The sequence below is a fragment of the Salvelinus sp. IW2-2015 genome, linkage group LG13, assembly GCF_002910315.2.
Source record: "Salvelinus sp. IW2-2015 linkage group LG13, ASM291031v2, whole genome shotgun sequence".
NCBI classification, from domain to species: Eukaryota; Metazoa; Chordata; class Actinopteri; order Salmoniformes; family Salmonidae; genus Salvelinus; species Salvelinus sp. IW2-2015.
Genome location: NC_036853.1, coordinates 20,818,701 through 20,832,269, shown reverse-complemented (window position 1 = coordinate 20,832,269; position 13,569 = coordinate 20,818,701). Strand labels below are relative to the sequence as shown.

The window sequence follows — 13,569 nt, the reverse complement described above, 5'->3', positions numbered from 1 at the left end:
GAAAATGCTTAAAGGAATGTTGAACATATTTCTTTTAAAGAAAAACAAACACAACAATATCTATTAGAATTTAAACTATAAATTGTTCTATAGTCATGAACTTACGGATCAGGGTTGGAATTACACATTTACCTCACTGGGCTGCCCATTACCCACACCAATACTTTGAGTCTTATAGCAGTGCCCTGATTGTGTTATGGTAGTGATCAGCATAGTGTGGGAACCCTCCTAATTCAAACTCTCCAAACTCAAATGATTACTGAGTTAAAAGAAGGTAGCTGAAACTCAATTACTCTGATGCAATACATGTATTAATGAGTCCATCACACACATTCATGAGGAGGGTGTGTAGTTGACCTTGCATGTGTACATCTCTAGAGACAAAATTAGGAAGTCATATTTTCTCCCACATAGATATATACAGTATATTTTTTTATTAAGTTTTTATTTTATTTAACCTTTATTTAACTAGGCAAGTCAGTTAAGAACAGATTCTTATTTACAATGACAGCCTACCCCGGCCAAACCCTCCCCTAACCCTGACGACGCTGGGCCAATTGTCCCCACCAATAATTAATTACTAGGAATTGATTAGTTTATCATTATATTTATTTTTATTTTTATTTCACCTTTATTTAACCAGGTAGGCTAGTTGAGAACAAGTTCTCATTTACATATGCCAGCGTAGTGATGACATACCACACCTGTTATTAATTGTGGTTTGCATKTCGAACTCAGATGACTGTCTCACTCACCAGTAATGCTGTCATTATTTTGTTACGTTCAAAAAATATTTTGGAATGGAATGTTTTTGATAGTTTTTCTTACATTTTGTTAAAGGATTCCACAGATGCTCCCTTACTGTCAATGGAAAAGCAAGGGGAGTTTGAAATCACAACAGAAAGCACACTACATGGAATGAGCAAAGAGGTGAACACTTTTTCTTTGCCACTGTATCTCTAGATATAGAAAAATGATAGTAAAGACAATGGATAGTAAAACATGTCATTTTCATTTTGACCTTTGAACCAGGAAATGTACATACGGCATTCTGTCCAGTAGTGGTCATTACTGATTATATGTCCATGTTTCTTAGAGTGGCCAGACAACTTTAGGTCCATATCCATCCCAGTCACCGGGAGACAGCGAAAAGGTATGGAACTGGAGCTCTTTTCCTGAGATACTTTGTAAAGTGCAAACTGTGTCAAGCAGAGCCAGCACCTTGGACAGCTCTGAGTTGAGTGGTAGAAGGCTATGTGACGTGTGTGTGTGTGTTTGCTGTATTATATATTGTTCTTGAAACATGCTACACTTTGTTCCAAAGCAGGGGGAATTCATCACACCTATCCTTCCCAGCACAACGGAAGAAACAGAGAAGGTAAGTCTGTGACTGACTGCATGACGCTTTACTGACCATGATCCTGAGGGATATGGGGTGTAAATGGACACAACTAGACTTCTATTCGTCTTTACTAAGCCATCATGAGGGATATGGAGTGTAAATGGACACACTAGACTTCTATTGTCTTTACTACATTCCTGAGGGATATGGGGTGTAAATGGACACACCTAGACTTCTATTTCGTCTTTACTAATGGTGTTTCAGTCCATGCATTCCTCGTTGGACTGTGGGTGTATGAATGTGATGCAAAGTGCTTTGATCCAATGATTATCATTGGCATTCCAATACAAAGGTTGTAGGTAATTGATATCATTTATATTTTTCTAACTTCATCTTCTTTATGTGTTTCTTGGTTATTAGAATTTCCCAAAAGAAACCCTGCCCAGTGTTCAATAACATGAATACATAGTCAGATTGTGTCATAATAATGATTGGCCAACCATTCTAGTGATCTGAGCACTTGTCATCACTGCGTACGTTGAGATCTTTCGTCTGACTAACAACTGTGAACATTTCACCAGTGCAAAAGGTACCACAATCAATTTAATTTTAAACATGAATTATTAGGCCTGCGTGATAAAAAAGTGTATAAAGACATTTGATTAAAGATTGGACACAACTGGGCCAACTTGCAATGGAAGACATCCATATACCAGCATGCATTGAGCATGACCTCTGAACTCTGCGGTGAATGGGAATGTCAAGAGCTGCAAAACAATATGAACTCTTCATGAGGGAATTTATACATTATTTATATATTTAAACATTTTTTCTTGTTTTTTTGTTTACTTTTTTTTTTAAAACAGGACCTTTCCTAAATCCAGAAAGATTGAGACTGTAGATTTGTAAGCAAGAGTGTTTTGTTAAACTGTGAAGTGTTCGCTGGTGAGGAGCAGTCTACCCTTAACCTGACCAGCATAAAATGAGGAGGGACTTCGCTTCGTCGCGCAATGATGATGTAATTTGTCCAATGTCACTCGTCCAATGCCACTTCTATGACCAGATGGTGTTTTATACTTAATCCAAGTACCTAAAAGATGAACAATACATAGGTAAGCTAAGTTAAATCAAGACAGTGTATTATATAAGGATTATTGGACTAATAAATTCTTCCATCAGATGTCAGTGTTATTTTAGCATTGACTTTGCATCAACTAACTTATTTATGAAAGAAGTTCAAAATGTTACATTGGACCTGAGCTATAAGTATAGCTTCTCTCTGTCGCTTCAGTATTACACAACGTTTTTACCACTCGTAATTTGTTCAACCATATATATGTTTTCAGTGTATCTGCTGCTTATCAATTTCCTCAACCAATAGTTATTTATTGAAAACATGGAAATAGATTGTATTTTCTCCTTTTCTGTATTAGTTACTACTTTTCCAATGAAATGTGTTTCCATCATATTCGTCAGAATATATAGTATTGAAAGCTGTTTTCACTGGTGAAATGTTGTCAGTTAAGTTCTCCCTTTGTATTTAACTCTCTGTGTGCATGTAAGTAAATGTTCAAATGATCAAAGGTCTTTGTGTCTTCTTTCATCTAACATGAGCCTGTAATCCATTTCTGGATACTTCATCATCTGAAGGGACTAGACACTTGATCCAGGGCTGCGCACGGACGCACGCACACACTCACACTCCACACTCACACTCCACTCACACTCACACTCACTCACAAATACACAATCACACACACACACACACACTCATGAGTGGGACACTACGGCTGTAGGCCAAGCACATGGGAACTCCCCACAGTGGTAATGCACATCAATGCTTATAATCAATGACTCATGAATGATTTTGGGAATTGGCAGGCGAGAACCATCTCATGTCGGGTCAGAGTAAGGAGAGCGCCCCTTGGCCTGATTACATGGTAAGTACACAGAAAAAATAATGGACTTACCATTAGAATACAATGTAAGAGTTCATCATTTTTAGAAAACAATGGCATTTGCCAGAAATACTTGAGTCTTTGCTGTTTCAGGCATAATGCCAGGAACTGCCGGAGGAAGAATCGATACCATGACGGACAAAAAGTAAACAGATTTATTTACTAGGGATATTTTTCTATTACACTGATATCAACTACTCATAGGTTGTTATCAATCAACAGTTAGCATGGAGGGAATGGCACAGGGAATGGGTTCAGAGAAGTTATTACATGGTCAAATCAAACAACGTGTGAACATTCCCTCTTTCTGTTTTTAAAGTCACAGTCGGAGCAAGAGGTTCCAAGAATTACATGTAAGTGTTGCTCAGCCAAAACATATTGGTGAATTGCCCAACGGAAGGACGTAGTTTGATGCATCTTTGAACATCAAAATAAATCCATATGAAATTAATCGCTATTTAGTCCAATGAATTGAGCAATCAATCAGTAAACAACCAATTTTCTTATTTGTGGTTCCAGAAACAAGAAAACAGAGACCCTCAGCCTGACCTGAATTCTATACAGAGAGGGAGGTCGACTATGAAACAGAAGAGACTGGGAGACACCAACAGAGATGGAGGGAGAGAGAGAACCCATAGCAGAGAGGAAGAGACACCATGGGAAAGACATAGAGAGAGGGAGATGGTAAAAAGAAAGGAAAAGAGACAGAAGGAGAGATATACCATGATGCAGAAAGAGAGGGAGAGGAGGAGAGAAGTGGCGACTCTGATGGGACACGGAGGAAGACAGTGAATACGAGAGGGAGAGAGAGGGGGAAAGGATGGAGATGGAGAGAGAGAGGATAGAGCTTGAAAAAGAGAGGGAAGCAGAGTTGGAGTTGCAGAGGGAGAAAATGAGAGGGAGAGACACTAGAGAGGGAGAACGTGGAAAGGAGAGAGAGAGTGAACTAGAGAGCGAGAGAACAGAGATGGAGGGAGGTAGAGACCTGGACGGGAGAGAGAGGAGTGGGAGAGACGGAGGCAGGAGATGGAAAGAGAGGAGCGAGACAAGGAGAGTACGAGGAGGAAGGAGGAGTGAGACCCTATCCAGGGCCAGAATATGACTATTTGAAGGTACACACACACACATCCTCCAATCAAAGTGCTGTGAAGATGACATGTAAAAACACCTGTTCTGTTACGTCATCTATCACGCATTTCTATCAGGTTCTTTTGTGTTCCTTTTTGAGTGGTTCTTTCTGTTTTCTAAAGGGTGCACCGGGTGAAAATGGACTTCCGGGACCGAAGGTGATACAATCTTTTCAAATAAAACAGTTGTCTTCAAATGGAGTGAAAGAACAGATGTCCTGAATCTGCCCCATATCTCTACAGTACCACGTTGCAATAAGGAATCCTTTATACATAGTTTGTAAAGGCTGTATAAGAAGTTGTAGACAATGTATTATTATGTGTTGATCAGTGATACCTTGTGCATGGCAGACAGTTCACACCACACATGACGAGAAAACTGTTTTATAGTCTGTAGCTCTCTTAGAAATCAAGTCAAACCTTTAATAAAGGGTACCTTCATGTAATTTCAACCATCTGTCCTTACTTCCGTACACAGTGTCAATGTCACCAGGTCACAACATCAAACGTATCCTCGCTCCCCTCCTACCCTCGTCTCATTATCAGTGTTAACACACCCACACAGACACAGACACACACACACACACACACACACCACACAACACACACACAAAACACCAATATTTACCTACCACATCTTCCCTATAGTTTGTCCATGTCTCTCTGCTCTCCTGTCAGTCAAACCAGCGCTCAGAATGTTGGTCTTTGATGTCCCAGAGTTCTATTTCTGATCCCCTCATTACTGCAGTGGATTAATCATGTGGTATTAATAATTCCGTCTGTTAGTTTGGCGGCATCGATACAAAACATATCTTGAAAACTCTATGGACTTTTTTCCCCCTCCGGCTGTCTGAATGTGATGGTACTATTTTGGTGCAGAGACGCAGACAAGAGACATATGGAGAGAATCCACTTGAATAACAATCATTGTAACTGATTTGTTGACAATTCTTTCGTTCTACCAGGGGGAACTTGGTGAAAAGGGACACAAGGTAAATGCTTTTCCAATTCAGTAATGTGATAGAGCAAAGCCCGAACCAACGTCTTTTTAAGCAATCATGTTTTGAACATTTAACTATTTTTATTTWTTGAAATATCTAACTAGAAGGACTCCTGCACACTGTWCTGTATATTTGCAAATMAAACYTATCCTATTGACATCGTTGTGTTGTTGTGCTTTTAGGGTGAGCCAGGTATTGGCCACAGAGGTCCTGTGGGACAGGCTGGTCCACCCGGAACTAAGGTAGACTCCCACACCATCACTTAGCTCTGCCCCTCTACTTAGTCAAAATCTATTTAGCTTTAACTGGCTTCAATTGACAATTTTGTCACCTGAGGGCCTGATTGTTGCTATGGAGATACAATAGTCTYGAGGAAACACTGAACTTCAGTAGCTGCTAGAGAAATACCAACACTGTCCTTATCTGTCTCCTATTAGCTGTCCCGCCACCCTCTCTCTGGYATTGTCTTTCTGTCTCTTTCTTTGTCAATTKATTTATGAATTGTTGTTATCTTCCATTTACAAAGCAAAAACACTCGAACGTATGGAATTAATAACTGCAAGGGAATTATAATTGTAGTTATACCAGTGTAGTTATTAGAGAAATGCKAAAAAAAATCKCTTTCTATCTTTGTTCCTCTGACTCTTCTTCTCTCCTTCTGTCTGTCTGCCTATCTGTCTCTCTCTATCTCTGTCTCATTCTCTCTTTCTGTCTGTGTCTGCCTGTCTGTCTCTCTTTCTGTCTGTTTCTGCATGGCTCTCCTACTCCCTCTGTCAGGGTGAGCCTGGTGAACTGGGGCCTTCTGGTGCTCAGGGTATCCAGGGAATCCGCGGTAACCCCGGTATCTCAGGTTCTCAGGGCCTGAGGGGCCAACCAGGAGACCCAGGAGAGGCGGGGAGAGAGGTGAGGAGCTCCCCGACCATCCCTTCAACCTGGGGCAAGGAGTTTGTCCTGATTACTGGAAGGCTTTGTACTCTAGTTATAAGAAACTCAACACCTTTATTTGTAGTTTTTAATAAACCCAACACCTTGTACTGTAGTTTTAATAAACCCACAACCTTGTACTGTAGTTTTAAGAAACTCAACACTTGTACTGTAGTTTTAATAAACCCAACACCTTGTACTGTAGTTTTAATAAACCCAACACCTTGTACTGTAGTTTTAATAAACCCAACACCTTGTACTGTAGTTTTAAGAAACTCAACACCTTGTACTTTTAGTCTATTTCCTGGTCAGATCATGTATTCCAAAAAATGTTGCAGCCACATTTTTGTCAATTCACCACTAGCCAGAAAGCCAGAACAAAGATATATGTTTTCAAAGAGCAAAAATACTGCCTACTAAGTAGGAAGATAATTGTGATAAAGTATGATGTGTACTGTTTTTGTTCATCTGTAGGGGGACAGAGGTAGAAGGGGTAAGAATGGATCACCCGGGACTCCAGGAGCTAAAGGGAAACTTGGAATAGAGGTATGGTGAAATATAATTGCCCTAGGCATTGTTTGCCTTCCTATGGTTATCATGTAACATAATGGATGCTTTCTGTTTCTCAAAGGGTCCACCTGGTCTACCTGGTACGAAAGGAGAAAAGGTAAGACATTAGCCTGCTTGGTGGTGGTGTTGTTGTTGTCGTTGTCATGTTGTATATGAGGAGATAATAACATTAGCATTCACTTCTTCTTGTTCCCAACAGGGTGACAGTATCCCGGGGGAACCAGGCGCCAGGGGTGTGGTTGGGATCACAGGTCGCAGGGTGAGACGGAACAATGGACTTAATTACCTCAGAGAGATGGAATTAACCTCAGAGAGAGATCCGAGGCAGCATTGTAAAAGATAGAAAAGCTGCTCATCACAACAGGATGGCACAATATGCACACATTTAACTGAACATAAATATAAACGCAGCATGTAAAGTGTTGGTCCCATGTTTCATGAGCTGAATAAAAAGATCCCATACATTTTCCATATGCACAAAAAGGTTATTTCTCTCAAATTTGGTGCACAAATTTTTACATCCTGTTAGTCAACATTTCTCCTTTGCCAAGATAATCCATCCACCTGCCAGGTGTAGCATATCAAGAGCTGAATAAACAGCATGATCTACACAGGTGCACCTTGTGCTGGGACAATAAAAGGCCACTCTAAAATGTGCAGTTTTGTCACACAACACAATGCCACAGATGACTCAAGTTTGAGTGTGCAATTGGCTGCTGACTGCAGGATTGTCACGAGCTGTTGCCAGATAATAACATTTCTCTACCATGTCGTTTTAGAGAATTTGGCAGTATGCCCAACCGGCCTCACAACCGCAGACCACTTGTATGGCGTTGTGAACAGGGTGCCCCATGGTGGCAGTGGGGTTTAGGTGTTATGGTATGGGCAGGCATTTTATCTATAGCAATTTGAATGCACAGAGATACCCTGATGAGATCCTGAGGCCCATTGTTGTGCCATTCATCCGCCACCATCACCTTATGTTTCAGCATGATAATGCACGGCCCCATGTTGCACGGATCTGTACACAATTCCTGGAAGGTGAAAATGTCCCAGTTCTTCCATGGCCTGCATACTCACCAGACATGTCCCCCATTGAGCTTTTTGAGACGCTCTGGATCAACGTGTACGACAGCGTGTTCCAGTTCCCACCAATCCAGCACTTCGCAAAGCCATTGAAGAGCAGGACACATTCCACAAGCCACAATCAGAGCCTGATCAACTCTATGCGAAGGAGATGTGTAGCGCTGTATGAGGCAAATGGTGGTCACACCAGATACTGACTGGTTTTCTGATCCACGCTCCTACTTATTCGTTTTTTGAAGGTATCCGTGACCAACAGATACAATATCTGTATTCCCGGTCATGTGAAATCCATAGATTAGGGCCTAATTTATTTATTTAATATTGACTGATTTCCTTATATGAAGTGTAACTCAGTAAAATCTTTGACATTTTAGCATGATGCATTCATCTTTTTGTTCAGTATAATATTTGTGATGTGTTTGTTTGTGACAGGGTGAAAAGGGCATTGCAGGAGTCTTAGGAGCCCCAGGACACACTGTGAGTTAACATCATCACCTTTCATGACATGAACAGTCCAGAGGAGGCCGGTGGAAGAAGWTATAGAAGGACGTGCTCATTGTAATGTCTGGAATGGAATAAATGTAACGGAGTCCAACGTGGTTTCCATATGTTTGATGTGTTTGATACTATTCCATTTAGTCCATTCCAGCCATTAYAATGATCCTGTCCTCCTATAGCTCCCCCCACCAGCCTCCTCTGGTACAGGACATTTGTTTCATAGCTACCTTTACCTTTGACCTCTTTTACTTAGGGTCCAAAGGGCTTCCCGGGCAGCAAAGGAGCAAAGGTACGTTGACGGTTACTTCTTTGATGGCATGATCATTTTGGTAGACTATATTTTTAAAATGTATGCGATTGAGTGGGTCTTACTAAATACTTTGATATTTTAGATTTTCATACACTCATACTTCCATTCAGGTTCTCCAGATAYTTTAGATATTTTTACTTCAGAGACAGTTTTAAAGATGGTTTTGACAGCCCGGTGTTTCAGCGTTCAGTCAAATTCTCTGCTCGTTCTATTGAAGTGTCATAACTCTAGTCACTTCTGTCTCTTCAATCCCTMTTTAGAACCCTCTTTAGAACCCTCTTTAGAACCCTCTTTTTGAAACATGTTTCWACACTCACCATGTGGCCAGTCWATTTCAATTAACTTCAGTCCATTTTTCTGTGTATATAGGGATGTGGAMAATGAAAAGACAATGTTTTTATGTAACTACCTGATACAGCCATATAGTATATCGTTTGTGTTTTCTACACACAGACTTCAAATAAATTGTGTCTCATRAGCCCATACAGGCTGGGCACCATCTGGTGTATGACACTAAAATACAAATACTGTCAATCAATCAATTATTGTATGAATGTTATAAGCCATTGATTCCTTTCATAAAATATATTTTCACAGGGTGACAGAGGTTTAACAGGAATACAAGGAGAAAGGGTAAGCCAAACATGACATAAGTACTACACAAATAGTGTTTTGTAAATGATTAATTCATATATGATGTACGTTCTTTATGTTTAGGGAAGCCCCCTCCAAATCCAGGGACCGAGAGGCTACAAGGGCTTAAAAGGAGAAGGGGTGAGAAACAAGTCCCCTAAAACAAGTCCCCTAAAACAAGTCCTCCACGATGTATTTTGAATTCTAGTTTTAGTTCCAGAGCAATGCTCATTAAAGAAAATGTTATTTTAGAGAGACAGCTTTTGCATTTTCACTTTGTGTGTTTTTCCCTTTTAAGACGCTGTTTATTTGTTGTTCTGTTTGTTTGGTTGTTTGTTTCAGGGAGAGCGAGGCTCCCCAGGTTTCGATGGAGATAAAGGAGAGAAGGGCGAGGATGGGCCCCCGGGGTTCAAGGTGCTTCCTAATGATTGATGACAGAACATTTTATGTGGAAAAAGAGGGAGAAACAAAGATTGTTAATAGATGTAAAGAAAGAGAGACAAACAACAACAGAAAAAGAAAATACATTTCCCAAAACATGGAAGACAATGCACATAGTGTTYTCACATTCAGCTTTTTGTTTGTTCTMCATCTGAAGGGCCTCAAAGGAGAGGCAGGGGCCAAAGGAGCCATGGGGCTGTTTGGGGCCCGTGGACCAGTGGGCCAAAAGGTCAGTAGGAAATAAAGCATGTATCAATCTACAGGCTACATGGAACCACTGTTATCAGATCTATGCTTCTTACGTGTATGCTCACTGTTGTTCTGTGCTTCCAGGGAGATACTGGCGAGCCTGGAGTCAATGGAGAAGTGGTGGGTATTTATCTAACACACTTTAACAGTTTAATATATTAACAGTGTCTGTATAACKGTATATATACTATGGTGGCTTGGCATGTGGTCAAAAACAGGCTTTGTTGATTGGCTTGTTGTTGTCACAGGGTCGTAACGGGGACGATGGATTGGATGGAGCCACAGGAGCCAAAGGAGACATGGGACTCCAGGGACAGAAGGGAGATCAGGTGAGGAGAGTGTGGCACAGAGCATAGAATTTAGAGACWAGACAAATAGAACCTGTCATCTGTGATTCATTATACAGTAATTCTGTTCTGTTCCGTTCTGGTATTCTATTCCTAGGGTGACAGAGGTGAACCTGGCTTACCGGGGGATACTGGGCAGACAGGAGAGAAGGTGAGGGCTTGATCATAATGTATTAGGCATGTTAATGAGATAGTAATGCAATGATCAAAGGTAACTCTTGGTGTCGGTTGTGGTTGCTGCACAGGGATTCCGAGGCCTACCTGGACGCATAGGAAGCACTGGGCTAGATGGAGAAAAGGTGAGTTGCCTGCTGTGGGATTCAATACAATAATCACAACAACACAATGTGCTCCAGGAAGCATCKTCAGTACCACTGACCAACAAAAGTAAATGTTTACAGTAGTGCCAACTAGCTGCCATACGCTGCATACAATTTAGTATACGGTTCAATTGTCTGACCTAGTAGGCCACAGTCAGACTATGGTCAATAGTTGCACAGTTTTAGACACAGTTTCAGTGAAAATGTAAGTATTTAATTGTTGTTTGACACAGGGAGAGATGGGTATTCCTGGAACCCCAGGACATCCAGGGCTTAATGGACTCACAGGACGGAAGGTAGACACACACACACACACACACACACACACACGCACGCGCACGCGCACGCGCACGCGCACACACACACACACACACACACACACACACACACACACACACACACACAATGATCCCACTCTCCGAGGGTGCCTCATGGGGTTGGGATGTGCAAGAAAATACATTTCCATTTCACACGGACGTATAATACACACTTGTGAAATAGGACAAATATAAGCACCCACGTAATTATTTATCAAATCAAAATCATTCTCAGTAATCTTCTGAAAAGTGTTGATTGTGATGTTTTGTGTTGATGTGTAGGGTGAAAAAGGGGACGGGGGTATCAATGGAGTAGAGGGAGCACCAGGACTAATAGGAGAGAAGGTTTGTTGAAATCACATGTAAAACAATATTGAAATGATGACTTAATAGTCTATGTACTACAGAAGAATGTGGAAATATTCATATAGTTCTTGAAGMATTATGTTTTTCTCCCATCATGCACCATTCATGTTGTCCCTGTCTTGTGCAGGGCGCCACTGGTTTCCCAGGGTTCCCTGGGTTTAAGGGGTCAGCAGGGACACCAGGAAATGATGGAGTGGGGGGGCGACCAGGACGTAATGGGTCCAAGGGAGAGACAGGAACCAAGGTAGATTGAGGTTGCCTTCCAGTCAAGGTTATTATAGTAAACAAAAACTGAAACTAAAATAAAAAAATAAAAATTGAAAAACTTTATAGTAAATTGAAATACAAATAAAAAACATTTGAAAAACTAAAACTATACTGAAACTATCATATTTGCCTGCAAAACTAACTAAAATAACTAAACTTTAGGCAAAAATCTAATTTCAAATGGTGTTTTCGAGCTTCTGAATCTGAAGGTATAGGCCTAGCTTGTGCATCACTAGCCATCACTTGCTAACAGGGAAGAAATCCAAGTGCGAGCACGGAGCGTGAGTGGGCCAAGCTAGAACAGCTTGTGAAGTTAATGGAGCCCTTCGCAATCCACACCGACCAACTTCAAACTGACAGCCAAACTGATTTGGTGTCGTGCCCTCTCAACCTTGAGGCACACTTGCAGTCAACTACTGTTGCAAAACAGTTGGCACAGGTCCTCCTGAAGTCACTGCATGAGTGCTTCGCATGCATACTGAATGGCAGCCAACTTCAATCCAACCCCTGCAGCAGCTTGCCTGATGGACACAAGTGTGTCTCTGGCACTTCGCTCAACAGAGATGGARGGCAGAAGAATCTTTTGTACTTCTTTTGTACGTGCAAATCAGAGAGTACAGCCGTGGACCAGCAGGACCCCAGGAAGAATCCAGCAAGCATCTTGACCACAGTGCTTCAGTAATATAGCTTCCTCGCATCGAAGATTGTGTCTGAGGTCACGGTCCAGTCGGAGGGTCAACCTGACAAGGCATTAAGTGCCCGGTGTGAGCTGCGGAAATACCTGGAAGAGGTAAAGGAGGGCATGTTTACAGAAACTAAATCCTCTAGAAATGAAATAGAAAAGTTTTTATCAAACTGAACATAAATAGAAACTAGTAAATCAACTCTGAAAATGAACTGAAACTAAACCGAATTTCAAATAAATATCTAAAAACAAATATAAATAAAAACTAATCTTAAATCGCCAAACTATAGTAACCTTGCTTCCGGTAACCTATTGTATATTAGTGTCATGGAAGCACAATTTTGTGTGTGTCTGTCTGTCTGTCTGTCTGTAGTGTGGCGTACAGCAGGTCAGCCACCAGAGGGAGACTCGTCGAGGCCTGGTGACAGACGGAGTATACATGGCTCCATCTGTTGGACGATGGCGATGGCTCCATCTGCTGGACGTGCCAGGTCTCGACGGGCTCTCCGGCCAGGACTAATTGGGGCTGATTGGGAGTTGGTGAGTAATCAAGGGCTGATTGCTCACCAGCTGTGCAAGGCCCATAAAGCTGCCAGAAGGGCAGCACACAAGGGAGTGGGGGAAGAAAGGACTCCCGTATAGTTGGGGACGGTTGCAGAGGTATGAGGAGGGAGTTCAGTTTTTGTGCCCGACAGGATACAACAAGACCCGGAGCCCAAAAGACGGTATCCCGGAGAGGGTCTCATAGGGGAGACATATCCTTTTCTTTTTGATTTATTATTTAAATTAACACCCTTGAAACCGAGCTTATCCTACTCTGTCCGTGTCTGATCTGTGTAAACGTCTTGACCAAACCCCCTGGTCTCCTACAAGTGGTGGAGAATGCGGGCATTCTGATAACGTGGTCAGATCAGGGTTGACGTTTACACAGCATCGGCATGGACGAGTTGATAGCTCAGTTCGTCCGGACCCAACAAGCACAACAGGCGGTTCAGGAACGAACACTGGAGGAACAGCGACTACAAAATGTCCGCGTCGTTGAGGTAATCAGGAAGCTGCAAGGAGGAGTGTCTCCTGAATCACATCCCAACCAGTTTTTAATCAAGCTAACGGAAGACGATGACATTG

The 13,569-nt window shown here is 41.7% G+C and overlaps 1 protein-coding gene across 1 annotated transcript in view; it reads left to right on the top strand.

Moving 5' to 3' along the window:
• The window catches only part of col7a1l (collagen type VII alpha 1-like), a 103,406-nt gene that overhangs the window by 61,622 nt on the left and 28,215 nt on the right, over positions 1 to 13,569 (top strand). The window contains 27 exon segments of the mRNA XM_070445989.1: positions 735 to 930; positions 1,097 to 1,153; positions 1,325 to 1,378; positions 3,942 to 4,065; positions 4,068 to 4,289; positions 4,292 to 4,336; positions 4,339 to 4,412; positions 4,551 to 4,586; positions 5,393 to 5,419; positions 5,611 to 5,670; positions 6,206 to 6,331; positions 6,827 to 6,898; positions 6,984 to 7,019; positions 7,122 to 7,181; positions 8,441 to 8,485; positions 8,760 to 8,795; positions 9,414 to 9,449; positions 9,534 to 9,590; positions 9,792 to 9,863; positions 10,048 to 10,119; positions 10,224 to 10,259; positions 10,388 to 10,468; positions 10,584 to 10,637; positions 10,732 to 10,785; positions 11,040 to 11,102; positions 11,406 to 11,468; positions 11,617 to 11,733. Coding sequence (XP_070302090.1) covers positions 735 to 930; positions 1,097 to 1,153; positions 1,325 to 1,378; positions 3,942 to 4,065; positions 4,068 to 4,289; positions 4,292 to 4,336; positions 4,339 to 4,412; positions 4,551 to 4,586; positions 5,393 to 5,419; positions 5,611 to 5,670; positions 6,206 to 6,331; positions 6,827 to 6,898; positions 6,984 to 7,019; positions 7,122 to 7,181; positions 8,441 to 8,485; positions 8,760 to 8,795; positions 9,414 to 9,449; positions 9,534 to 9,590; positions 9,792 to 9,863; positions 10,048 to 10,119; positions 10,224 to 10,259; positions 10,388 to 10,468; positions 10,584 to 10,637; positions 10,732 to 10,785; positions 11,040 to 11,102; positions 11,406 to 11,468; positions 11,617 to 11,733 — 1,975 coding nt within the window.